At 51.8% G+C, this 26,060-nt stretch overlaps 1 protein-coding gene across 2 annotated transcripts; it reads right to left on the bottom strand.

The window, feature by feature from the left end:
- Window positions 1–495: 495 nt before the first annotated feature.
- Window positions 496–23,067, bottom strand: AXIN2 (axin 2). Of its 2 annotated transcripts, XM_074160095.1 has the most exons (10): window positions 22,244–23,067; window positions 16,143–16,283; window positions 10,473–10,575; window positions 8,437–8,577; window positions 7,749–8,245; window positions 7,432–7,614; window positions 6,929–7,147; window positions 6,231–6,326; window positions 4,875–5,042; window positions 496–689 (listed from the first exon to the last, which is right to left on the bottom strand). In XM_074160095.1, the coding sequence occupies exons 1-10, from the start codon at window positions 23,065–23,067 to the stop codon at window positions 563–565; spliced, it is 2,499 nt and encodes an 832-aa protein (XP_074016196.1). In that variant the 3' UTR covers window positions 496–562. The 2 variants fall into 2 exon arrangements, with proteins under 2 accessions (XP_074016196.1, XP_074016197.1); XM_074160096.1 differs by lacking the exon at window positions 7,432–7,614.
- Window positions 23,068–26,060: the final 2,993 nt, after the last annotated feature.

Raw genomic sequence — 26,060 nt, 5'->3', positions numbered from 1 at the left:
TTCAAAAAAAAAAAAAAAAAAATCACGAATGCACTCACAGCCAAACTCCTAAATTTTAGATAGTGGGAACAATATAAAAAAATAAAATAATCCTTCCTCCCATCACCCCACTTCCCAGCCCTCTCTTCTCCATTGTTAAAGCAGCATATCCAAAAACTGGACTTAAGGGAAAACAGACTGGTCAATAAATATCAATAAGGATTACTGTTAAGGTAAGCTATACACAGTTTCTCTTAGTCCATAGATTTCAGATCCCCAGGAAATCATATATTATGTATGGAAGTCTCTCAAACACGGTCTGAATCTCCAATAGCCAACAGTGGTCATGTTTTTAATAAATAGTTCAGGGTTTTTATCATCTCAGTACCCAACTCATGAATAATAAATGCCATTTTTTTTTTCCTCTAAGGCTAATTCAGCAAAGTCTTCATAGACTTCACTTTTTTCTTCATTGGTTCAAAACTTTCCTTCAGAGTTTTTTTTTTTTTTTTCCTTGTCATCACTACTGTTGTGTGTCCAAAGACTTTTCTAGCTTAACTTTTCTTAAGAAACACAGATGCCATCAATCAATCCTTTCTACTTTCCCAAGAATCCTTCCTTCGTACATGGGCAGGATGGTTTCGTCTTCCCAAATCTCTTCAAATACCGCACCGCAGTCAAACTCGTCGCTTGCCTTTTTGAAGTAGTATCTGTGGTAAGGAGAATTAAAACACAGTTAAAAAAATCAAAAGGCAAAGCAAAGGATGCTCTGGCAGTTCTTTTAACCACAACATTTCCAATCTCTCCCTCCTAGGATGCTCTTCCAGCGCCCAGCGTGGCCCGGAAAGACCTCAGGGCTGCTGAGGTCCAGCACCCCAGGGCTGCTGGGATGGCGATGGGACGCAGGGAGCAGGGCTGTGCACACTCCTCCGGGGTGACAACAGCTTCCACAGTGAGTAACTTATACGCGTTGGCAGTGGATATCCTCAACCGTAAAGAAAATTGGAAACCGCGGTGATTTCTGGTCAAATATCTTATTTAAAAAATAAATAAATAGAATTTCAAAGCAAAGCGTTCTTAAGGTTCCCCTCTCTCCCCACCTTCTTTCATGTGTTTTCTTGTTTCAAAGCTGAAGCCCAACATTAAAATTAGCAACTGTTATTAAAAGGAGAGGCTTTTTAGGCATAGGGACGGATTAAAAGAAAACCACCTCAGCTTCCTGCAACGCAAAAGCTGAAACTCTGCCGACTGAAATAAAAAACCCAACAGCCGGGAGCCTCACATTCGAAACACCCAAATGCCTAATTCACATATCCATTTTAAGTGACAGAAACTCCCCTATTTGCTTCCCAGCAGTGGGAGCACGGGACAGCCCCAGTCCAGCCCATGGGACCCGGCACCGGGAGGTCACACGGAGCATCCCGTGTCCCCACTCCTCGGCTCCGGATCCTCACATCACGAAGCCAACGCACCCCCCCACCCCTCCTGTGTCAAACAGTAAGGACCCCTCTATTATCCTGAATTAGACCGTTCAGCTTCTTGATTAAAGGTTCCTTTTATCCCGTTTGGAGCTTTCTTCCTTCTAAGGCTGCTTAATTGCATATGCCCAAATGAAGGGCTTCCATTCAGAGGGGTAGCATTTAGGGAGCCTGTCCGTCTGCCGCCGCACACCTCCTCGGACATGCTGCTCCCTCGGAAAAGGGCTTTGCCATCTGATCGCCAGGGACGGAAAAACCTTCATCACATGGATCACAAAGAAAAATATATACGAAAAAAAACCCCAACCTAACCCCTCCCCCGCCCCTCCCCTGTAGTTTCCAGACAGCTGGGGTCGGAAGATGTTTGTTAGGGGAAAGGGGGTTGCAATTATTATTTTTTTTAGGATGGGAAAGGAGATCAAATTAAACTCACTTTTACTATTAAAACTGAAAGATCCACAGCAGAGTCTTAGAATTTGATTTTTTTTTTTTTTTTTTAAGTGACTGTTGTACTTGACATTTTTAAAATACTCAGTAACAACAGCTTGCAAACCTATCTATTTTTAGGGTACATTAAAATTATTTCGGTAGGGGGATAAAAGCTGGTGTTTTAGTCAAAGAGATGAAACCAGCTCCATTTAGTCAAGGTATGATTAGGATTTATTTTTGTAAAGTCATTCCAAGCTGAACTGACACATGTTGCATCTTTAATGGCTCAGCAAGGAAAAACATCTGAAAATAGGTCCTTCGGACCCTACACTCAGTGAAGTCAGTGGCCCAACTCCCGCCACCTTCCACGCTGCAGGTCAGGGCCACGACTCCCCAGGCCAGCGGCCTTGAAACAAAACCAGAAAATCCCAAGGAAAGTCTGAATGAATTACGAAGAACTGTCTCTTCCCTTTCCCCTTCTCCGCCCCGTTCCAGATAACGGCCGCTCTTCCCAAGAACTTCCTCCACAAGCCCAAGCGCTGGCTGTGTTTACAAAATTTTTATTTGAGAAAACACGCTATGACCTTTTACATAATTACAACCTTATTTCACAGAGAAAAAGGGGAAAAAATAAAAAAGAGGAGGCAAAGCAAAAAAAAAAAATCCTCCCCTACAACATCTTCAAACAAGTCACTCTGCTCTTATTTGCTCAGAAATGGGCTTTCCATTGAAACGTATTTTATGTGGCAAGCTTTTTTTTTCTTTTCTTTTTTTTAATTTTTTGGGACATCTGGCACCAATCGAGGCAAGCAGGCCTGGCCTTACAGCTCTGTTTTGAACCGCTGCCATCTTCAGATTACCCGACACCACCCAGTCTTTTTGTGCATGTACGTTTGTTTTTTGTTAACGCCGTCAGTATTAAATCACTGCTTAATTCCTTCTTTTTTTTTTGGGGGGGGGGGGAGGATCAGGGGGTGAAGAAGGAAAGCAAAGGGGTGATTTCCCGGCGACTGGGTTTTCCCGGGGGCCGGCCGCACGGCTCGGGCATCGCGGGAGCTCGAGGTACCCGCCTCGCAAACTGATCCAATCAATAAAGAATTTAGAGAGCGGAGCATTTCTGCATGTCTTTGTGCATTAAATGAAAGGCAACGGCTTCAAAGACATGCTTATTAAATGTGCCTTAAAAAGAAATCAATGCCAGATGTGACCAAAGCAGCCTAGTTAGTGCCTCCCCATAACACACACGCTACTCCGGGCACTGCGGACCTCTTCCCTGAAGGTCACCTGCAGTTTCGCTCAAAGTCCAGCCAAAAGTCAAAGCTTAGATCAAAATGATTCCCTGGAGGTACACACATTTGTGTAATTAGTTTCACCTTGTGTCTGTGCAAGATAAAATACTGGGCACGTACCCAAGTTCCTTTTATAAATTTCTGTATTGTCTTTACCCAGGTGTAAAGGGGTGAGATCTAAGCAAAACGTTGTTTCATCCTTGTCAGTCACTTAAAAACATTTTCCAAAGTAATTACAGTCTGACAAGGCACAAATAATTGCCCCTGGAGGGACTTTCAGGCCACAGAGGTTTTAGGAGCCTACTCCTGCACTGGGGCATCACACACAAATGTTACAGAAAATAAACAAACATAATAAAAAAAAAAAAATGGGGTGTTTTTTGGGAGGGTATTGGGACTACACAGCCACTGGAGCAGTGGCACACCAGTGATGGGGCGAGGAAAACTGGTCTGCAACTGGGGCACGAGGCTACATCTGCCAGAGGAGGAGTGCAGCAGATCAGGAGAGGCTTTAGGGGCTGGAAAAATGGCACAAGGGTGCAAGAAGCCCCTGGACCTCTCCTGGAGGTTGGCCAGGTTGGGTGCACTTGCAGGTTGCTGCCATCTGATGGCAGCTGGGCAGGCTGCAAAGATGGTTTTGGGGGCTGACTGGCAGTATTCCAGCCCCAGCCCCACTCTTCAACAGCCATAGATGGACCCCCAGCTTGGCTCTTCCAGCCTGAGGGCACCCTTGCGTGACCCACCTCTGAGCTGCACAGGTGGACCTTCCAAAGCTAAAGACACACCAGTGATGGAGCACCGTCTGGAAAGTCCTCATACCAACCCTAAGTGACCCTTTGGAGATTAAATCAGAGGCTGCCAGTTCCAGGGCAAGCATTCTGGCTCTTTGAAGAAGCAAATTCAAAACTTAGAGCTGGAGCTTTCCTCTCCTGTTCACACTGCAGGAGAAGCACCGAACAGATGATCCCACCAGTGCCCAGAACCACCAGGAAAGTACAGCAAAAATAGCCAACGTGAAGCTACTGCCATGGGAATTAGAAGAGCAGAGGAAGCAGCAAACTGGTTAAACTGGGAGCTGGGCCCTGGAAACCAGACAGGCAGGGTATGTTTGCGTTTCTGAGGAGGACCTCGGTATCGCTGGCAGAGCTCTCCCTGCAGGGGAGAAGTTTTTTTTTCCCTAATGAAGAGAAAAGTGAGCTTGCTACGTCTCGGCTACACATCCACTCAGAGGCAACACCCCAACCTTTCACTGGCCGCATTTATGGCCACACCGTTGCAAAAAAAACCCGATTAAAAAAAATTGAATGAGTAGGCAAAGCAGGAGGCCAGCACCAAGATGAATGCTGACCCCAGTGTGGAAGCTGAACCCCACCGCTCCGTGCCTTTGCCACAAGGCCATCCCAGCTTTTCCTGGTATCCAAGCTTTTTGGAGAAGGGTTGGAGCAGGCTGCCTGCCAGCCTGCATCCTTCTGCAGCTGGGGGAGGAGGCTGGGGAGGGAGATGGAGAGAAGGTGTCCCCACAGCCAAGCTGCAGCTCAGGGCCCCTTTCTCCAACTCCAAGTGGCTCTTGGTTTGAGTGGAAAGAGAGTAAGATCTACAGGCTCTGAAAAGCGAGGTAGATGTGTTACTGCAGGTAGACATACTGATTCTTTTGACTTATTAGAATATGCTAAAGAACAAACAAACCACAGATTCTTACCTGTAATTTCCCTTTTTGCTCAGCTGTTCTTTAAAGTGCCCAAGTGTCAAGCTCTGGGCCTTTAACATCCTCCTGTAGGGAATTTCTTCTCCGCAAAAAAAATAGGTGACAACCAACTCACTCGACTGAGAGGTGTGAACAACTGGCAGTTTCTTTGGCTCTTTGTGACTGAAAAACAGAAAACACACATACAAAACACTCTATTTTTCCATTTGAGAACAAGCTGTTTCACCGCACTCCATCCAACAGTGTTTCTGCCACACGTAACACTGGGCAGAAATATCCTGGGTGTAACCCAAAAGAAGTCAGATATTCCTGTACTCGCCACCGGTTTGTCACAACCGCCTTTGCACAGCCCTTCCCTGAGCTCCCACAGCAGCTCCTGCTCGCTGTGATGGTGGGACAGCAGAGACCTCATCCCACCTTGGGGATGGGAGAACCAAAGGATGGATGTCTGCTGGAGGCACCAGAGCAGGGCCATGGCCCAGGTGAGCGTGCGCAGGGCTCACCATGGGCCAACCTCTACCCAGCCAGCCCCAGTATTGTACACCTCCCATTTTAAAAGGCTTGTTTCATCTGCCTTCATAAAAGGCATCTGCCAAGCTTTCTTCTCATGCACAAAACCACCTGCAACCACCAACAGCTAACAAAGCAAAACCACAGCCAGATTCTGCACCTGAAGCACACAGGTAATCTCATTTCTCCCCAGTAAGGATAAAATTAACTGCATCTCCTCATTTGCACTAAGAAACCCTTCTTAAAGAATAATTAAAACAATATTACCCAGCAAAATGGCAACGCTCTAGTGAGTCCGTGCAGCCAAATCTACAACTGCTTCTGAGGCAATGTACACTTGGCATGTCAAAAGGTCACAAAGTGTTAGTCCGCAGTAATTTAGTCTTCCTAATTTGTTCTAAGTCTTTGTAGAGTGGCTTCAGAAAAAAAGCTGCTAGCAAAGACAGCTGGTGGACTTAAGGTCAACCAATTAAAAATGAAAGGCTCTAGTCAGGTGGCTCAGTCTGGACTTCAAACATTACTCATTGCTTAAGATGAAGAGGGTAAGAAAGAAAACTTTAATTATTTAGGCCATTTTAGACCTCTCTGTAGCAGATTTCTTGTTAAAAGAACCATCCTGTAATTAGACTAATCCAATCTTTGTCCACTTTACAGGAATGCAAGTTAAAAAGAGCCAGAGACAAGATTTGAAAATGTTTTGTTCCTTAAGAAGAATGTTTGAAAGATGAAATTTCAGATATAAGAATTTCCTCTCTTCAAAGCGCAATCCATTTAGCGAAAATATAATTATGAGAGAGATATATATATTTCCCAACCCTTTTCTGCGCGTGCAATACTCACTCTTCTGTCATCAGACTTGCATTGCAGAAAGGGGAGTTTCCCCCCTGAACAGCAGCGGAGTGGTTTCGATCCCTCTGCTGATTTGAGGTTGAACATCTGAAGAGGAGAGGGGGAGGGCAAGTGGGGAAGAAGGGAAAAAAAAGAGGAAAAAAAAAAAAAACCTTTAAAAAAAAATTGTTGAAATACAATCTTCTTAATTGAAGTCTCCTGTGGGTCGTTAAGTTCGCTCTTTGTATCAACCCTCACATGTTGTAAACAATCAAAGGAAGAATTAAAAATGCTGTGGGCTAATTTATCCTTCCATACCCAAATGAACGATAACCAGTCCAATTCTCCACTTGGTATGTAGCTGGAGTCCGTCCCAGAGGAAAAATGGGCAAATTACAGCCATCAAAAGAGTGGAAGTAATAGTCTAGGATTCAAACTATTTGCGCCGGGGCAGGGTGGGGTTGGAATAAGGAGGCTCATCCTTGGGGCTCGGCCAAGCCGTGCCGTCACACGTCCCCACGGTCCAGCCCCATGGCTGACCCTCTACCTAGAGGAGGAGGACTCCATCCACGTCCACCCACCGCCTTGCCCACCATCAGCCCAAGCGCTGGCTGAAGACGAGCTCAACCTGCCCCCAGCAAACTTCTGCTCCCCCTGCTGCCCCCCAGACCCCACCGCCGGACCGGGACCATCCCTCTCGCGGCCGTTACCGTTGCTTCTGCGGCTTGGAGACCTCGGCCAGCCGGCGGCACGCTTCCTCCAGCTGCGCCAGGGTGTTGGGTGGGGTGAGCGGGGGCATGGCGGGGTCCTGGACGAAGGGGTGGGCGGGCTGCGCCCCGCGCGGGTGGCTGCCGGTCCCCCAGGGGTGGTGGCGGCCGGGGGCCCCCTTGGCGAAGTCAGAGCTGTAGGCCTTCTTTGTGCTTTGTGTGCTTGGGGAGGGGAAGAAGTTGGGTTAGAAAAGCTGGAAAATATGACTTTAATAGCAGCTCCTATTCTGCTCGCTCCCTCTCAAAAGTCTGTCATAACATGAAAGGAGGTTTATTGCCAAAAACATGACATTTTTGTGGTTTTTCTGGTTCTGCGGAACAGCTTTTATATTAAACCGGAGGAGCAAAGAGTCTCATTTGTTTTTAGCGATTGTAAAAATAGACAGCCCATGTAATATATAAATATTTACCGGGAGCGATATTGGTGTAGACAGCTGCGTATTTACCTATGGGGCTTGTGCTTATTTTGTCTCTCGCTCTCCAGCATCCACTGCCAGACGTTCTGTGCCCGGTCCGCCTCGCCCCCCGGGAGCTGCACCCCACCAGGGCCCGGCAGCCCCCCGTCCCCGGCCGGCAGGGCGACGCTCTCCGCTCCTCTGCCCGGCCTCTTCGGCAGTGTCCCCATCCTGCTGATGGCGAGAAGGGGACAGGAGCCCGCCGTTAGCCCCCCTGGGCTGCCGCGGGGCTGTCCCCACCAGCCCCCATGTAGGGGGATGATGGGGTGATGGTTTGGGGTGGGTGTGATGGAGATGCTCGGACTTACCCGAAGGGTTCCAGCGGAGGGAGAGGGGGGTCCGTGCTTTTGGGGTGGCCCTTGCACTTGGGGTAACAGTAGTAGTCGCCGCCCGCCGGGCAGCAGCACTGCACCCGCTGAGCCGCCTCCGCTTCGATCTGCTCCTTCGTCTTGGGCATGGTGTGGTGGTGGATGTAGTGGTGGTGGACGTGCTTGGTGGTCTGCTTGGTGATGAATCCCTTGCCCACCAAGGCGCAGGTGGCTGGCGAGGCCATGCCGGGCTGCAGCTTGCCCGTTGGCAGGCGGTCGGGGGAGCGGGCGCGGGGGCTGTGCCGGCCCATGCCGGGCGATTGGCAGCCAGGGGTCTTCAGCACGCGGGAGAGATGCTCGTCCAGGATGGCCTGAGGGTCCTCCTCGTAGCTGCTGGAGGGCAGGAGCGAGAGCGGGTGCTGCGGGTGCTGGGGGTTCACCATCTCCCGACTGCTCTGCAGGCTGGCGGGGAGCTCTGAGCCCTCCTTCTCCTCGTCCTGCCGGCCAAGCGATGGCAAGAAATAAATGCAAGGGGACGGGGAGCTGGCGAGGACACCCCCTCCCCACAGGCTCACAAACTGCAGTGTGATCGAAACGCGTTCCTCCCCGTGGACAGAATATGGCCCCTTCCCACCCCCCCAGCCAGGCAGCGAGCTCTCCCCGGCCCCGGGAGGGTTAATCCTCCTACCTCCTTGATTTGCTGCAGCCTCTCCTCCAGACTGTCCATGGTTTCCTGCTCCTGCTTCAGCTTCTCCAGCCGGGAAATGAGCTCTGCGGCGAAGGCAGCCGGCTCCACCGGGGTCATCTCCTTGGGAAGACGGTGGGTCCTCTACAAGGAGCAGGGACAGAAGGCACAAGGCATGTTTAGCGGGTGGCGCGGGGCGCGGGCGCTTAGCCGGAGCGGCATCGCCAGCCCCACTACGCTTGTTGTGTCTCCATGTTTGGATGAAAAGACGACCGCAACTAGGCATGGTCTGCTCTGGATTTTTATGAGCTAGTGCTGTGGCCTCATGGAGTGACATCCTCCCCACCAGCGTTTGCCTTCGGCAGGAGCAGTTGGTCGCACTCTGAGGAACCCCGCTTGTTCTCTCTGTAGTACAACCAGCCCATCAGTAGCTACTCTGAAGTAGAAAATCTTCAAAGACTGTTGTCAAACATCAAAAAAAAAAAAAAAAAAAAAAAAACCTCTGAGGTGGGAGGGAGAGACTTTAACTCAAGGAATAAAGTGAGTATAAACAGAAAGGAGTTGGAAATTAAAAAAAATAAGATGGGGGAGAAAAAGGGAAAGGAGAAAAAAAAAAAGAAAAAAAAAAAAAAAGAAGTCAAACGGTTGCAGATCAGAGAAGTGCTGGTAATTTATTTCCTGGCTACACACTGGGCACCTTTGAGGTAGTGTTGTCTCAACAGTGTCCTAGATCTCTTCCCCCCCCTCCATCTCTTTGTACAGAAAATGAAGAAAGCTGCTGCAGGCTAGCGGTGCTACACTGCTGAGCTTGGCTGCCTCAAGCAGATCTATCAAGGGAAAAAGGGAACATCTCCAAATCAAGTGCAGAATATAAAAAGGCAAAATGCGAATTTCTGCCAAAAGAAGCAAACATGGCAGGAAAAGGGGAGGAAAAAAAAAAAAAAGAGGAAAAAGAAACCACCCACCTGACTCTGCCCTCCCTCCTGCCACCCCCACACACCCCACTCCTCGCCCCCACTCTCCCTCTCTCTCCCCCCCCCCCCCACCAAAAGCAGAAAGCTGAACTGCCAACTCTTTCACATACTACCCACCAGATGAGGTGGGGCCTCTCTCCGGCAACCACTTAGCTCCAGAAATGATGTGAGGGTAGAAAAAGGCCACTCTGCTGGAAATTGTCACTCTTACACAAGCTGGCTCTATTCAGTCCCTGATCAAAGCACTGCCTTACAGAGAAAGTCGATTTGCACGCCCTGGGACAAAATAATCTAATTTACAAGCTCAGGCTATAGAACTTTCTTTATGGAGGAAGGGGAAAAAAATACCAAAAAGAAAAACCACACAAACCACCCCCACCCTCCACCAGAAATATCATCTATGATTTCTTGCTGCTTAAGACAGCAGAAAGAGGAGTTTTAGCATATTAATCTCAAGACAAGATAAGTTTATACTTGTCTGTGTAAACAGTTTATTCACTGCAGGAATCAGGAGTCTGCAAGTCAACTGAATTAGCAAGTCAGCGAGTTAATTTTTGAGAGCACAGCAACGCCACGAATCGGATCCCCTCCAAGCAAGGCACGTATCTGCTGCTAATGCCTCTCTTCTGGGAGATCCTGCTTCCCACCAGCTTCCAGACAGTGTGCTTTCGAAGGCCACCAGCGATGCGCAGGAGGCCAAGCCCCGGTCTGCTCAGCACCACCAGAGGTGTCAGGGTGGTGGCCAGAGCCAAGGCTCTCACTAGACCCAACCAGATCATCTCTGCTTGGATTTGGACCAGGAGGGCAACTCCAGTGCCACTGAAAAGCCCTAATTAGCATCTCATTGTCAGGGAAAGACCAAAATATGAGTGTACCCGAGCAGGTTTTTCCAAGGATGCTGAGAGCCCACGGTTCCTGCCCAACATCAGGCAGCATCTCTTCTCTAGCATCATGTAGGGATGGAAAAGTTCTCTTCCTCTGTTCCCTCTCCTCCACGTGTGCCCATTCCCAGTCCTGGCAGCCCCCATGGCCAACCCAGGCCCTACAGCTCCCACCTGAACTTACCGGAAAATGAGGTAGAGAAACTTGACCGTTGGCCTTGACGCTCCGATGCATTTCCCGCTGGAGCTGCTTCTTGCTCCCAATTCTGTACGGTGGGATCCCATCTCTGCACACGGAAGAGAGGTCACCGTCAGTCGGGGCTCTCCCCATGCTCTAACCAAGATGCTTCTCCACCACCTCTGAAACCAGCCAGGCACACCACAGGTCCACGTTCCTAGAGGTCCTGAGCCCTCTGGACGTCACCCGAAGCCTCAAACATCTGGCAGCTTGGGAAGTGCCTGTGTCATCTACACTTGTAGAAGTGCCATCTACATGGATGTGCAGTAATTAAGCAAAAGCTGAAAAACAAGCTGAAGGCAACTCAGCACGGGAAGACGCCCAAAGATCCCATCAGCTTCACTTCTGAGGCATCTCACAGAAAAGCCTTTCCAATGCTAGGTTTCTGCTTCTGCCCTTTATTTTTGTTGCTTTTTTCACCACTGAATTACGCTCTTTTAAGCCCACAACTTTCCTCAACCTCTGGAACACCGCATGGAGCATTGGCATGCCGGAAACAAGAAGGAAGAGGCTGAAGATGGAGGGCCACCAAAAGGCCGCTCCCTACTTAAGACCAGGGATGTTTCTCCTGCCCTGAGGCTGGCCAGCACAGACAGGCCACCACAAGGCACGAGCGAAACCGGGCTCTACCCCCCAGGCATGACACTGCTGCCCTCGGCCACATCGGGTCATGGCCAGGAAGCCATGAGACGACACCAGGCGAGGAGCACCAGTGGGAACAGCCCCCTGCACAGCCCGCTGGAGGCAACATGGGGTGTTTTCATCCGGCCACGCAAAAAATTACCTCAGTTAGGATTAAAGGGCCTTCTACAGACAGCGGGGACAGCCGGAAGAGCATGCCTGGAGATCCTGAATGTCTAATTCCACCCCTTCCCTCAGACTGGCTGAATAACCTTGATCTCCGATCCCATCCCTTTCATCCACCTGCCCCCACACCTGACTCATCTCCTCAGCGGAGAAAATAGCTCCTGCCCAAGGAGGAACGGCGGCGGCCGAGCAGACAGCGGTGGCCCCACGCTGCTGCCAGAGGAGCCGACATGGCATGGCATCTCTGCATGCCATCTCCTGTGGCCACGGTAGTGGTGGTCACACACCGACATGTTTTGGACACGCAGACAAAGCACAAGGGAAGGCCTTCCCTGAGACACCAGGTCCCTTCTCTTGAGGAGGATGATTAAATGCCATTGCTCCATGCTCAAGGTCTGAAGCACGCTATTGCAGACCTTTGTGAAGGTCTTGGCCCAAAGCATTCTGTTGCCGTTAAAGTGTTTTAATGACCGAGATCAAGCTGCAAAGCCTGGAGTGAAAGACTGGAGCAACTTCATCCTAATAAACTTGGAAATATCTTTATAATGAAAGAAAGCATGCTGGGACCACAAAGGAAGTCCTCAATGCCACAAGATGAACATCAGCCTCATCTAGACATGGTCCATGAACGAGTGTTACAAGTGAAAGGAGCTAATTGTCCTAATGTCCCTATTGCACAACACAGGGCTCTGGACTGTTTTCTGGAGCAGCAGCCCAGCATGCACCAGCCATCACAGCTGGCCATGGCCACCAACTGCAGCCGCTGGTGGCCACCAAGCATTTCTACTCCATGAACCCATGGGGCAACAGGGCTGGGGGCACATGACATGCCTTAGCTTTAGGGGCGGATGGAGGAAAAGCAAATCTAAGGTGCAAACCAAATCTTCTGTATCTTCAGAGAAGCATTTGTTCAGGCTTACTGAGATACGGGTCTCTTAGGGAAGACCTTCATAGGTCCTTCATAGGATAGCGAATAACAAGTAAAATAGGCATTTTAAAGGTAGTAAAAATGCCAGCCTGAGCACATTACATGCATACATACATACAGGACTAATCCCGTTAACATATTCAGTTAAAGAGGAGGTGTCCTCTATAAATGGCAATCCAAGAGGCCAGATGGGGAAGAGTAGGGAAGCAGATGAAGATCTGTTTATTCAACATGAGGCACCCATGGACGTGACCAAGGGGCAACAGGGAGCCTCACGGCCCTCCTGTGATCCCCACCTCCCTCCAGGTCTGCAAGAGCGAGATGCTGTCCCCAGCTCCTCTGCCACGGCCACCAAGCTGGGAGCACCTCTCCTTGACGGGTGACCCCAAGCTCCCAGCTCCAGGAGACCACCTCTGGCCAAAGGGACAGTCCTGGCTATGGAGAAGAAGCGGGGACTCGTGCCATTCCCAGCCACGGTGACTTGAAAAGGAGAAGGAAAAGCAATGCTGACCCAACAGCATGGCTCCTCACTTTATTCAAGATTTGCCCTCCTTCAGGTCGGTACAAAACTGCTCCTTCCTCCTGAAACTCCTCCAGTTCCACCAGAGAGCCCCATCAAAACTCCTGCTCCCTCTCCTACAGCCCTGCCTTCTCAGGAGACTTTCACAACTTGTGACAACACGCAGAATTAAAGAAAAAGAGATTTTTTTTAAAAAGAAGAGTTATTTCACCAGGATGGGAAGGCTACGAAGCAGCTCGGGAAAACCAGCCTGGGGAACGAGGAGGGACTTTTACAGGCACTTTGATGCGTGCTGTCTAAAGCTAGGCCTTCCATATAAAACAGGGGGGAAAGGACAACGCCAGGGTTGAAGGGGTGACCAACCAGTGATCTCCGACCGCAGGAGGGCAGAGGGACAGAGCCGGAGGCAGCAAGAGATACAGGGGGTGGGGGGACCCTGATGCTGAAGCAGACCCTCTCCTCCCCCCCACCAAAGGAGAAAGTGCCTTTGAAATGAAAAGGCTGAGCTTGGCCAGAGGTTTCGGGGCAGGAGAAGGTTAACCCCAGCTCTCCAGGTGCCACCTCTCCCCTTGCTCCAGCAGCAAACATTTGCACTCACTCTCTTGGCTACAACAAGCTGCAGGCTGAGGAGCTACAGAGTTTAGGCACCAAATAGTAGAGTTTAATTATAAACATTTCAGCTAACCAGGCTGGGGCTAAGCCAATCTGTTTCTGGGGGAAACACTAGTTTGAAGTCTTCTACCCAGTCAGCTGCCATTTAAGCTGAGCCAATTATCTTAGCCTTTTGACTCAGATGTGCCTGACCTAACCTGAATGTAGTTTTACTGCTGCTTTGAAATATCAGACTCATGCGCATATGCATTCACTCCCATCTTCATTTGGCAACGGCTCTGAAACAAGCCTCTGATCTTGCCAACATCAAAAGCCTGGTTTGTAAGATAAGGTAATATTTGAAGTTTGCTCAGCAGCATTCCCCTGTGTCCAAAGTAAATCCATAAATAAGATATAAGCAAATAAAAAAAAAAATCCCCTTCCCACCCCCCCCAATCAAGAAATGGAAATATAAATTTGCATGATGCTTTGTGGCTATTACAAAATATATATGCACAGACTGATCCTTGGCCTCTGTAATGAAAAAAAAAAAAAAGGGAGATTGGGCATTATTTGGAGACTTCTCCTAATTCCAGCACAGTTCAGATTTAGATTTATTTTTTTAAAAAAAACCACTCACTTTACTGCTGTGTCTGACAGACTTTTCCAGAACAAGTTTTTCCTCTTCAGTTGATACCAATATAAGCCAAAAGAACTAATTTGCATTCGCACTGACGAAACAGAATAAACCCAGGTCCTCTGTCGAAGCGGGGGTGAAGCCTCGCAGGCAGACGAGCACCGGGGCTCAGCCCGTGGAAGCACAGAGGGTTTGTGCCCCAAACACCTCCACAGCATCTTCAGCAACCACCGGAGCCAGGTGCCAGCAAAGGCAAAAAAAAAAATTCCCAATGTTTCACTGCAACCTTGGCAGCGCCCTCCGCCTCTGCAGAGGAAGTTTTACATCAGCCTTAACTTTAAGCCCAGCCTCCAAAACTGCCAATTTACCTCTCCCACTTCCAAAAACACCCAACATCCCGCCCGCTCCCGGCCCCGCGGAGGGAGCGTGGCTACAGGGATGCCCGGGGGACCGGTTCTGCAGCAGGAAATACTCCTCCAACCTCTGCCATCCTGCTGCCCACCCCCCAGCTCCCCCCCACCGCCCCCCAACCTGGAGCTGCAGGCAGTTTAATCAGCCAAGCTTCCCCAAACTCTCCCAGCCTGCGCGGGCTATTGTTACGGCAGGAAAAAACAGGCAGGCTCCTTTCAGGCGCTGCTTTATGGGGAGCTCCTATTCACTTGTTCAAGCAAATTTCAAAGCGGGCTGCTGCCCTCTCATCCCCGCTAAGCTCCCCTGGACTAACAATGGGCTGAAAGCGATTCAGTTAAGCCTTTCATCCACCATGCACTTTATTTCTCACTCAGTGCTCTCATCTGTATAAGGCCTACAATTGGCATTGCTGTGAAGAGAGGGTATAATCCTAGCCCTGTGAATCCCAAGTGACCCTACACTGGTCCAGAAATGACTAACCCAATGAATGCTCTGTTGACACATGATCACATACAACCAGAGCCAGTAAGAAGAAATAAAGAAGTCACCCTATGATTCAGCTCTTTTATTTAATGCCAATATTGTTCAATAAGGGAATCTGGTGGGACAACAAACTATTTTTTTCCATAATATCAGTTCAAAACACACATGTGCAATAAAAAAAAAAAAAACAACCAAACAACTTTTGTTTACACATCAAGGATTTTTGGTAAATCCTGTTTTCCGTAGCGCATCACAGAGCACTATTGACTTTAAAAACCCAGCATGCAAACCTCTCCGAGGAGCACACAGTTCTCACCAGACACGTCCGACAGAGACACTGGAGAAGTGTCACCCCTGAGATGAAGATGGGGAACGCACCACCCTGCCTACAGGTGGGCTTTTCTACAGCACTTGTACTTCAGTGAGGATCATGGAACACAAACGGCAACATCTGCCTTCTGCCCAGTTGAAGAAAATGGTCCTTAAGGGCACTGAGTGAGTCTCACTGTCTCCCCTACAGACACAAAAGCACCATTTCTCTCCTGCTGGGGAAAGCAAACTGAGGAAGAACAGTCAAAGGACTTGCTCCCAGATGCACACTTCTCGGCAGAGTCAGGAGGAATAGACAGATCCTGCAGTTCCTGGGCTCGGCCACAGCATCATCTCTCATCTCTACGTTCCTGAGACACCCAGACCTGGTCCATGCAGCTCCACTCAAATGGCTCTTTGAAGACTGCCCCAGCCACACTCAATGAGCAGCTATTTGCCCCTTCAGGTCACCGGCCCTATGAATGTACCTTCTGACATTAATGACAAACCTTAATTACAGAAAGTACTTCCTACAGGAAGTAATCTCCTTCTCTTTGATGACTGATAACTAGTTAAGGAAGCCTGGCCTTAAGACAAAGGCTTGGGGAGACATGCTCCGTGGGTTGGTCAGGGAGTACCATTAGCACAGGGGAAAACACGTCTGTCCAGCTGCAAAACGGCAATAGAGGGATTCATCATGTTCCTCCATCCGATACCTCCGGGGAGTGCGTGAAGAGCGAGGCCACCATGCCCTGCTCCACCTCTAGGTTTGGGCGCACACCTCGGTTTCGGCAGCCCCTAATCAAGGGTGAGCAGAAGTGAGGCGATGACCCCGGACCCATCACTCCCGTGAGCCCCCCCCGGTGCATCGGCGCAGCTGAGTCACAGATGGCGCACCCCAAAAGGACCCGGCCCACACAAAGTACTTACACGCTGCTGTCCGTCATTGACATGGAGTCGTCCGTCAGGGCATCACTAGATATTTCACTATCGTTCGCGCTGGTTGCTGGGGCAAAAACATAGCCAGAATTCACATGGTATGGGTTAATGGGATCGTTCCTCTTGAAGGACCTAGGGACAAGCAGAACAGGAATCTGGTTACCAGCCAGCCTTGGGCTAGAGGAAAGCACAGAGGTTTTACGGTAGCACTCTCCATATGGGAACCATGCACACTGGCTGCTCAACCTCTCCAGAGGCACCAAACCATCCATTGCTCAGGCCAGCAGCAGCCAGGACACGCTCTGTCTAAACACACCCAAAGTCCAACTTTAAAGATGTTGCTTTTGACACAGGAATCACACTTTAGAAAATCCTCTGAAGCACCTCTAGGTGCTTTGACACCTTCAAAAACTTGGTCCTTAACACTTGGTGCTCCACTGCTGAGGCCAGCAGGAGTTTTGCTGTTGGCATCAGCAAGCAAAAGATGAGGAAGTTCATAGCTCAAGTCCCACTGAAAGCCATTGAAGCATCAACTAATAGATGCTTAAGTCTGCTCTGAAGACAGGGGTTAGGGCCCCCTTGGGAATACAAGTCACGGTATCTGTGTTGCCTGAAACAAGAGAACTGCCTGAAACTACTGGAGCAGGACCATCACGCGTCAGGGGAGGCATGGACAGGGCTGAAATCTGCTGTCTCAGGCTTGGCCTCCCAAAGATGGGTGCCATCTTCCTGGCATTATAAAAATATGCAATAAAAAGGCCCAGTTTTTAGGAGAACCTACTACTTGTTCAACTTTTGGGTGCAGAGTTGGGTGGGGAAGAGGAGGATGAGGGATGTGAGGACAGGAGCAGCAGGTGGTATCAATGGGGATGCGTGTTACTGATACCAACACCCTTGGCTTCACTTGGAGAAGCAAACCCAGAGCCCAGCCCGGATGCTCGAGTCGAGTACCCAAGAGCAGACACATGAAAAATTCATGGGCAGTGACATGAGCTGTGACGGAGCGTGGCGGGGTCACCATGGCAGGGTCACCGCGTCGGGGGGGACCTGGGCCTCCCCCTGCCCGCTACCTCCCATTACTCCAACTTCCCAGCCAGGATCAATATACATATCTTGGGCAGGCGATAAGGGGATTATGCAGGGAGGGTTGAAAGCCGAGTGTTAAGGTGCACATTTTGTTCCTCTTCCAGGGAAAGACGGGGTTGTTAAGCTTCCGCCTTTGTATATCAAAGCAAAAGGCCTTGTCATCTGATAAGGATGGCTGATTTTAATAATTAGGGCCACTTACCCAGGACTTGGGGGCCTAAGGAATGTGCCAGCAGGCTCGGCAGGTTTTTTTTAATGGGCTTTCCACCTCCCTGCCCCCCTGGGGGTCGGAGGGGACCAGCTGGGTCTAAGCAAGCAGCAATGTCCTCCCACCGCCCCACTCTCCATCCCTCACCACCAGCCGGGCACCCCGCGCCACCACGCATTCCTGCTCCCCCAGCACCGGAAGCAGGAGCCTCCACAAAGGCTTAAGTTTAAAAAAAAAAAAAGTTTGAAAAAGAAAAAAAAAAAAAAAAAAAAAAAAAAGAAAAAAAAGTAGGGGGAAGCATGGTGGGGAAGATGGGCCTCTCTGGTATGAGAGGCGCGGGGCTGGCTGCAGGCAGGTATTCAGCCCAGCCGGGGCTGCATTCCTTTCCGAAGGAGGCCAAGGCACTTCTGATGGGGAGATCAAGATGTTAAAAAATACATAACTGTGAAGAATGGAGAAGCAAAAAAAAAAAAAAAAAGAGAGAGAGATAGTAAGGAATGCCACAGGAAAGAAGTTAAATCTTCAAAGATAAATTAATTCCACATGTGGGTGAAAGCTAAGTTATCCAACTGCTACAAAAAAGTTCCTCTAAAGACCATGTAGCTTCTACTCAGATTCAGGGGGACGTGCAGCCCAGGTGACCCTGCCCGCGTCCTTGGGGGGCTTTTGGGTCGACTGTGTAAGGGATGCAGCTCTCGTAATAACTGTTCGATTTGAAACCATCTCAGGTCTTGAGAGCCCATCCGAGAGGCCCAGGCAGCTCAGGGGTGTGTGACGGCACAGGACCACCACCTCGCTGGGAGGTGGCCGTGTCACCCCTGGTGTCACCCAGGAGGGCCGATTTGCCATGTCCTCCCAGCAGAGGGGAGTGCTGGAGGGGCCGGGGGCGCGGAGGCAGCGGGTCCCTATGAATATGGCACAGGGAGAGGAGGTGTGTCCAAACACAGCATTTGGAAAGATGTAATTAGAGAAAGTGGCCAGAACTAACTCATCTTCCCATCAGTACTGAGCTGCAGCACCGATTCACCCACCAACACCTCACAGACAAAAAGAACCCCCAAAGTTCACATATTTTTAAAGCCAGCTCCCCCCAACTCCACCTCCAACATCCTTTAACAAAACCAATGGGGGCTGTTTGGTATGTTTAATTTTTTTTTTTTTTTTTTTTTAATTTGACCACCTTACTTCAGTAATTGCACCCAGATGCATCAAGTTGCCCAGGAGGGTTTTAAATTCCAGTGGAGAGCGGTGGTCTCCTGCCGCAGATGCTGCGCACACAAACACACGCCCCAGCTCCAAACTCAACATGCAAAGTGTTTTCAGCTGTCAGGTAGCAGTTGCTCTGGAGCTTCAAGGAGAATGTCTGATGTTTCTCAGCCTATTCTTATCTTGATGCGATGACACACAGCGTGTAACTCCCTCTACGCTGTGTTAGGCGATGGGCACAGAGGTATTACAGCACCATGAAAATTTCAGGGGGTCTCGGCTGTGTCCCCTGTTACGAGGGTGCGATTTCAGAGTGGGGAGTTGTTGGGTTTTTTTTATTGTCAAACTCTGTTTCTTAGAAATAAAAGCACTCTGGCAGTTCAAACCACAGATTTATACAGAGAGGGAGCAGAAAATCTGTAAGGAGCATTTTGAGGCAAAACTAAATCTCATTAAGTATTTTCTTGGGACAAACATCACTGGGCAATCATGGGTTTAAAGACAAAAAAGAGTGAAAAAATGTGTGCACGAACCTGGGGAGAAAAAATAAAGTATATTTTAACAAAACTACGTTAATCACTGCTTCCATGCTCTAATTGTAGAACACTGCTTAGAGCATAGCTTTACAATGGCATCATTTACTTTGATAATTGAAGCCAAACTTGGTTCCAATAACTTCACACACAAGGAGCTCCACCGGCGGGTCCTTTCAAAGGCCAGGAAGCGCTGGGAGCCGGCAGAAGGCCATCTGCAAGCCCCAGCCGCCCCAAACCAAGGCCAGTCCCGCTGATGCGAGAGCTTAATGGGAGGCAGATGAGTCCACCTTGGACGGAACAGAACCGCCTCACCGAGCGGCGCTGCAAAGGAAGGAGCCCTCTCTGTGTACACAAAGTCCTGCGTGATAAATTTAGCAGCGCGTATAAATAATAGCTGGAATTCCTGGAGCATGGGGCCAGGTCCAGCGCAGCGTGGGGAGGCCAGTTTTAACCACACCACAACCTACAGGGGAGGGGAGTCGCTTTAAAGGACAGAGGGAGGTTCTGCATCTAAAATACCCCCAGTATTAGGGCTCCCACCAGCCAGCCAGCAGTTCCCATGCAGGCGCCCGTTCCGCAGCCAGGTGCAAACACTGGGCTTTCACTTGACTTCTCCTGTTCACGTCCATCACCGACGCTGGGGCCAAACAAAGTCTTTCAACTCGTTCAGTTTCTGTGGTCTCCCGTTTGCCGCGTTTTTGGCCGTGACTCCATGCCCTGGGGTTTCCAGGTGGTCCCCCATCCAAACACCGGGCTGGCCCGAGATTGCTCTGCTCCTGCCACCAGGTGTGCTCTGCCCAGCGCTCCCGGCTTTGGCTGGTAAAATCACACTGAAACCCACTGAAACGAGCGGCAGGAGCTTGCACAAGCGCTTCAAAACCATAACACACCGAGCAGAAATTCTTTAATTCCATGGCACACGAGAAGGGAGGTGTGGTTTGGCCACTCACCAGGAAAGACTTTGTGCAAGCTTCAGCTCCAATCCTAAACGCAATCCTAACCGCCGAGTGATGAGAGATAACCCATCCATATGCTCATCAGCTTCTAGCACATGCACGCACCAGTGGCTTCACAAACGGGTAGCTCAGGGAGGAACTGAGAAGCATCTCAGCTTGACCTCCCTCTCTTTGCATTGAGATCTCTTGGCCCCATGGAGAGCAAAAGCTCCTGGAAATTCAACAGAAGGTGATCAAAGCAAAATGCACCACCTAATGTCCTAGGAGGGTAGATCTGACATGTGAGGAGCAAGCTGCATTAATCCCCGGACAAAAAAGAAAAGAAAAAAAAAAAAAAGAAAAGGGGAAAAAAAAAAAGAATCCAACCCAGCACTAATCAGGCAAGCAGCCACCGTTCTGCGAGAGCTCTCCTGGACAGGGCACATGTGGGTTTTCAGCAGGGCCTGCAGCTCTGGTAGAACATTACAGCCAAGCCCTTCCAGCACTGAATATCAACAAAGGCTGAGAGATAAAAGCATCAAACATCCCCCTCCTGGAAAGCAAGCGAAGGGCAGCAGTTCAAACCAGGTTCTGCAGAGCAGCAGATGCTCAGACAGTAACATTCAGGCATGAGATGAGGATCCCAAAGCCCAAGTCCTCCACAGACCAGCTGCCAGCGAGCATCCCCCCCAAACAGCCCCCAGCAGGAGAGGTCCAGAGGCCACGCCAGGACGAAGCGCATCCCTCCTGCCTGCACCCACGCCCATCACCCCTCCATCACCCCTCCAGCAGAGGACCAGAGAGGCCCCTGGCTCCACAGCACCCTCACGGGCAAGAGGACCCTCCCAGCTCCCGGTACCGGGAAGCCCAGCACAGCTGGAAGTTCTCTGCAGGGCAGGAGAGGAGGACGCACTCCAGCAAAGCCTCCCCAAGAGAAGCCTGATGCCCTTTGATGTCCATGAATCACAGACACACTCTCAAAATTCCTGTAAAGGAGATGTCAAACACTCACCATACCAAACCCCAGCCTCCTGGGCCAGCAGAGGAGAGCGCCCATCTGCCAGCAGAGCCCTCTCCTCTCAGCCCTGATTCAACAATCCACATTTATGGCAAGGGTGGGGAGAGGAAAGAATACATTTTCAGAGGATTATACAACTCATCATTTGCTCATCAGAGACTCCCTTTTCCCATCCCCCCTTTCACTTCGAGATGGCTCTTAGTTTCTGCACCCTCACACCACCGTGCCTCCAGCATTCCCAACAAAAGAGAAGGGTTTGCCAACGCAGGTGCACCCCAAGCCAAGGGCATGAGAAGACCCTGCCACCACACAAGGCTCCCCAGATCCTCACAAACTGCCATCAGACACAACCGCGGCTTAAAAAGTTTAACTTTGAGCACACGGCCAACAGGAGAGCACCAAAGACCTCCAGAGGAGCACCAAAGACCCACTACGACCCTGTACCTGGAATGTCTCCATTACCTTAAGCACTCAATTTGAAGTGGCCTCCCGTACCCACTGGCTCAAAGCTATCCTAGATGGCTTTGACACGGTACCAACACCCAACGCGATGGGCGAGGCTGCACATCACACCCGTGCGGTCAGAATAAAAGCAGATTTTGTGCAAAGTTGCGGAGTTTGATGTAGTAAGTGCATACATTTCCTCCTCCACGACCACACAATCGCTTCCCACGTAACCAACACAGTTAAACACTGGCTGATGGTGGAGCTGGGGAACTAGGGGGTTACATTATTCATGCGCCTGTATGATCCACTCTCCTACTGCTCTTCATCAGTTGGGAAGTTGAACCAACAATTAACGCATGTCCGGAGGACACGGCTGCTATGAAGTTTTTGATCTATAAGAGAACTGGAAGAGCCAACAGGGCATAAGAGCACAGGATTGTGTTTTCCTCTGAACAGAGGGGATAAAAACCCCAAACCCAGCCAACACCCCCCAAATTCCAGTGTTTGGGGGTATGGGGAAGCCCCCGTGCTCCCAGCCCCATGAGAGTCCCAGCCTCCCTGCCAGCTCCCCAGCACGCCCCACCACCAGCCTTCCGAAGCGCCCTCCCCAAGTCCTGAAAGTTCAGACCAAGCCCAGTTTCCAGGGGTTCCCTTACCTGTATCCGTTCTCCATCGTTTCCGTAGCTCTGACGTTCGCCGTAACCCTCAACGTCTTGCTGGATAGTCCAACTACCGAAGGCAAGATTTTGTTTTTAAAGTCTGCACAGCTCCATTCCTCTTCTTCGTTCAAGGTCGGGAGATAGCCACAGACAACTTTTAAGCTCCCCAGCCCGTTGCTGTTGATGTAAGCAGGATTCTCCCCTCCACTCCTCACATATTCGAGGTATATATCAGAAGTCAAGAACATCTGGTAAGCATTTTCCTCCATCACAGTCTGAATCTCAGTCTGCGCCTGATCAAACATGATGGAATCTATCTGCTGCTTCTTGATGCTATCCCTTATGTAGGTCTTGGTAGCAGGCTTGAGCTGCTTGGAGACGATGCTGTTGTTCTCGATGTACCTTTTGTATATAGCTTTGGCTACTCTTAAAGTTTTGGTATCCTTAAGGTCCATCTGCCTGAAGCCATTGCAGGCAAACCAGAAGTCTAAGGTATCCACACATTTTTCCCTTTCCAGGAAGGTCCGAAAAAGATAGGCACCATCTTGATCTCCCAACAAGGAATGCAAGGATTTGGTCCATCTGGCCAGGGGGGAGTCCGGGGACGCGCTGCCTTCCGGCTCCCCGAGCCCGTTCTCGTTCCTCCGCGGGGCAGGAGGCACCGGCGCGGCCTTGAAGCTTTGGCTTTTGGGGAGAAACGAGCTGGCGAGTTGGGGACACGGTGCTTCTCCTTCCTCCCCCGGGACAGGGGGTCGGGGGGCGTCTTCCCTGAAGCTGCTGCTGGGGTCGGGGAGGTGGGCGAGGACCGCGGCGCTGCTCATGGCTCCGGAGCCCCGGCGGGGGGAGAGGGGCTGCCGGTTCCTGCGGGAGCCGCCTGCTCCTCTGCCTGCCCTGCCTGCCGTCAGCGGGGGATCGGCCGAGCCTCCTCTCTGCGAAGGGGGGGGGGGGGGGGGGAGAGAAAAAAGGAGTATTGATCTAATCAAAACCAGATCCTCCCAACATCAAAGACAAAAAGTAAACAGGCTTTTCAACTCTTCACATTCGGGGGAAAAAAAAAAAAAAAAAGGCAGCGAGAGGGCGGCCGGGGCGGGGGGGCGGCTCTATCGCCAGCGCGATCGCCACTATCGGACCCGCTCCGCCGAACGCCCGGCGCGCTTCTAGCGGGGGGGGGATAAGGGGAGGGGGGTGTTTAGCGCTGCTCCCCCCCCGACGGCTCCCGGCAGCACCGGCCGTCCCTGCCCCGGCATCTGGTTTCCATTCCGCACCCCCCAGCCCCTCTCTCCCCTCTCCCTCCTCCAGCGCGCACGTTGCGCGCCCCCAGCAACACCGCGCTGCCGGGGGCGGCCTGTCCCGCGCCCCCCACCGGGGGGGGGGGGGGGGGGTTGGGGGCGCTTCTCTGTGGAAATCGGATGCTGAAGCAGAGACACCCTCAAAATAAAAAAATAAAATACCGGGGGGGGGGGGGGGGGAGGGGGCGCGTTAAGGCGCGTACCTGGGCTCAGCGGGGTATCCCAGGCCGGGCGGGAGAGCGGCTCCGCGCCCCTCCGCGCCCCCCCCGAGCCATCAAACCCGGCTCCGGAAAGAGGAAAATCAAACAGAAAGGGGCACGGAGCCGGGGGGGGAAGGGGGGGCAGCCCCCGGGCGGCGCCGACCCCCGCGGGCCGGGCTTCCCGGCGCTGGGGCGCCCTGCAAAATGATAATAAATAATAATAATAATAATTAAAAAAATATTAAAACCTGCTCCAGAAATGGCGACGGGCTGGGAGGAGAGAGGTCGGAGCTGAAGGGGGGGGGGGGGGGGGGAAGGGGGGGAAAAAGTCCGGAGCGACTTGGATCCTCCGAGCCCCGAGCCCAGCCCGGCCGCGCCCGCGGAGGAGGCAGCGCGCCCGCGCAGCGCGGACACCCCACGGCGCACACCGGGAAAAAAAAAAAAAAAAGAAAAAAATTAAAAATAAATAAATAGATCTTTAAAGAAATCCGATTTTTTTAAAAAAATAAGCGGCCCGCTGCCCCCGAAGTTGCCACTCACCGCGGAGCCGGAGCTCGCTGCGCGCCCGCGGCCCCGCCGCTCTCCGCCGCCGGCAGCGCGCAGGCTGGCCCCGCTCCCCCCGCGCCCCTCGCTGTCCTTCCTCCTCCTCCTCCTCCTCCTCTCCTCCCCGGCGGTGCAACCGCATCGGAGAGCATCGGGAAAGGGGAGGGGGGGGGTGAGGGGGGGGGCTGCGAGGGAAGGAGCCCACTGCGATCCGCGCCTCCCTCCTCTCCCTCCCCTGGTTATTTATTTTATTTATTTTAAATACAAAAGCGCTGGTCCCTCCCCCGCCTCCTCCCCCTCCCTCCGCCCCCCGCCCCTCCCCGCCCCCCCCGGGCTCTCCCCGCCAGCGCTGCGCGCATCAAAGCGGAGGCCGGCGGAGCGGTCCTGCAAGGGCGGTAGCGCGGCTCCGCGCCGCCCGCCACGCTCTCTCTCACACACACACACAAAACAGGCCCCAAAAAATTAAAAAATAAAGAAGAAAGTGGGGGGAGGGAGGGGGGGAAAATGGGGGAGCAACCCCTGCCCCGCCCGGTGCCCCCGCCCCCGAGGAGCGCGCGGCGTGCGCGGGGACAAGCTCCTGCCCGGGGGTGGTGGGGTGGGGGCTCACCATCGTAAGGAAAATAAATTAATTCTATATATTTGGGGGAGGGTTTATTTTTAATTTTTTTTTTGCCCCCGCCTCTCGGCATCCCGGGAGCGGCTACGGAGTTGCCAGGACCTTATCAAAGGGAAGCGATCGCAGCCGCCGCCCCCCGCCCCCCGCCTTAAAGGGGCAGGCGCTCCCTTCCGCGCCGCTCCGCGCACCCTTCCGCCGGCCGCGGCAGCGCCGCGCAGCCTCTTCCCCTGGGCGGCCGGCGTACTGCAGGGCGGGGGGGTTACTCCCAGGCATCAAAACTTGGCGAAAAGTTTTCATCCCAGCGAGAAAACGGGGCGGGTCCCCATATTATTTTTTTTCTTAATAAATAATCCGAAGGCATGTTTTCGCTGTGCATACTAATTAAACAATATCTGATTGCAATGTAACTGGCACACCAGCAAAACCCCGTCTGCAGTTGTGTTCACATCCCCCCCCCCATCTGTTAAATATTAAACAGACACGGAATGGAGTTTTTTTAACTTCGCACAAAAGGTTTTAATTAGGGATTGGCCCCCAAACCTGCCCTCCAGATCCAAGGCGCCTCCTGCCCTCCTCCCCGAGACTGGACGGGGGGGGCTCGGCGGTTCCCTGCCGGGGGGCGGGCTGGGCTCTGTCCCCCCCGCCTTGGCATCACCCCCCCGGTCCCCAGCTCCGCGGAGGGGAGCGCAGAGGAGGCGGCCGGGCGCGGTGAGCCGGGACGGAGCTCAGAGCGGGGCAACGGCAGAGTAAGGCGAGCTTTTGAAGTCGAGCTCTGCTTCGTTTTGATCATTATTATCATTATTAATCCCCAGATTACGAGCCCTGCTCGAGGCCCCGGATGGATTCTCTCCACCGTGTCCCTGAGCAAAGACTTTGGGACCAAGCCCCACTCTTGAAGCACTTCTGCAGGTCAGCAGAAGACCCCGTGTACCGGTGCCCCCGCTCCCCAAGCCCCTGGGCAGGGTCCGCCACAGCCACCACCACCTCAGGAGACCCACGTCTGCCTGCCCCCAGGCTAGCAGCTGGGCTCAGCACCCCGCAATCCCCCTTTTTCCTGGGAAAAAACTTTGGAAAATGAGCCCGCTCTCCCTGGATTGCGGGGTCTGCTGCATGCGGGGGCCAGGAGGGTGCCGGCAGCCGGGCAGGGCTGGGCAGGTGGCAATGCC

The sequence above is a fragment of the Numenius arquata genome, chromosome 17, assembly GCF_964106895.1.
Source record: "Numenius arquata chromosome 17, bNumArq3.hap1.1, whole genome shotgun sequence".
In the NCBI taxonomy this organism is placed as follows: domain Eukaryota; kingdom Metazoa; phylum Chordata; class Aves; order Charadriiformes; family Scolopacidae; genus Numenius; species Numenius arquata.
Note: the sequence above shows the minus strand (reverse complement) of the source record. Positions and strands in the feature narration are given on the sequence as shown.

Excerpts from the sequence above, each read along its gene's own strand:
- AXIN2 (XM_074160095.1), bottom strand. The coding sequence starts at position 23,067 with ATGAGCAGCGCCGCGGTCCTCGCCCACCTCCCCGACCCCAGCAGCAGC. Across the intron at positions 8,578-10,472 it reads TTTCTCTACCTCATTTTCCG|AGGACCCACCGTCTTCCCAA; the intron begins GTAAGTTCAGGT and ends TGCTCCTTGTAG. Across the intron at positions 6,327-6,928 it reads TCCAAGCCGCAGAAGCAACG|ATGTTCAACCTCAAATCAGC; the intron begins GTAACGGCCGCG and ends TCTCCTCTTCAG.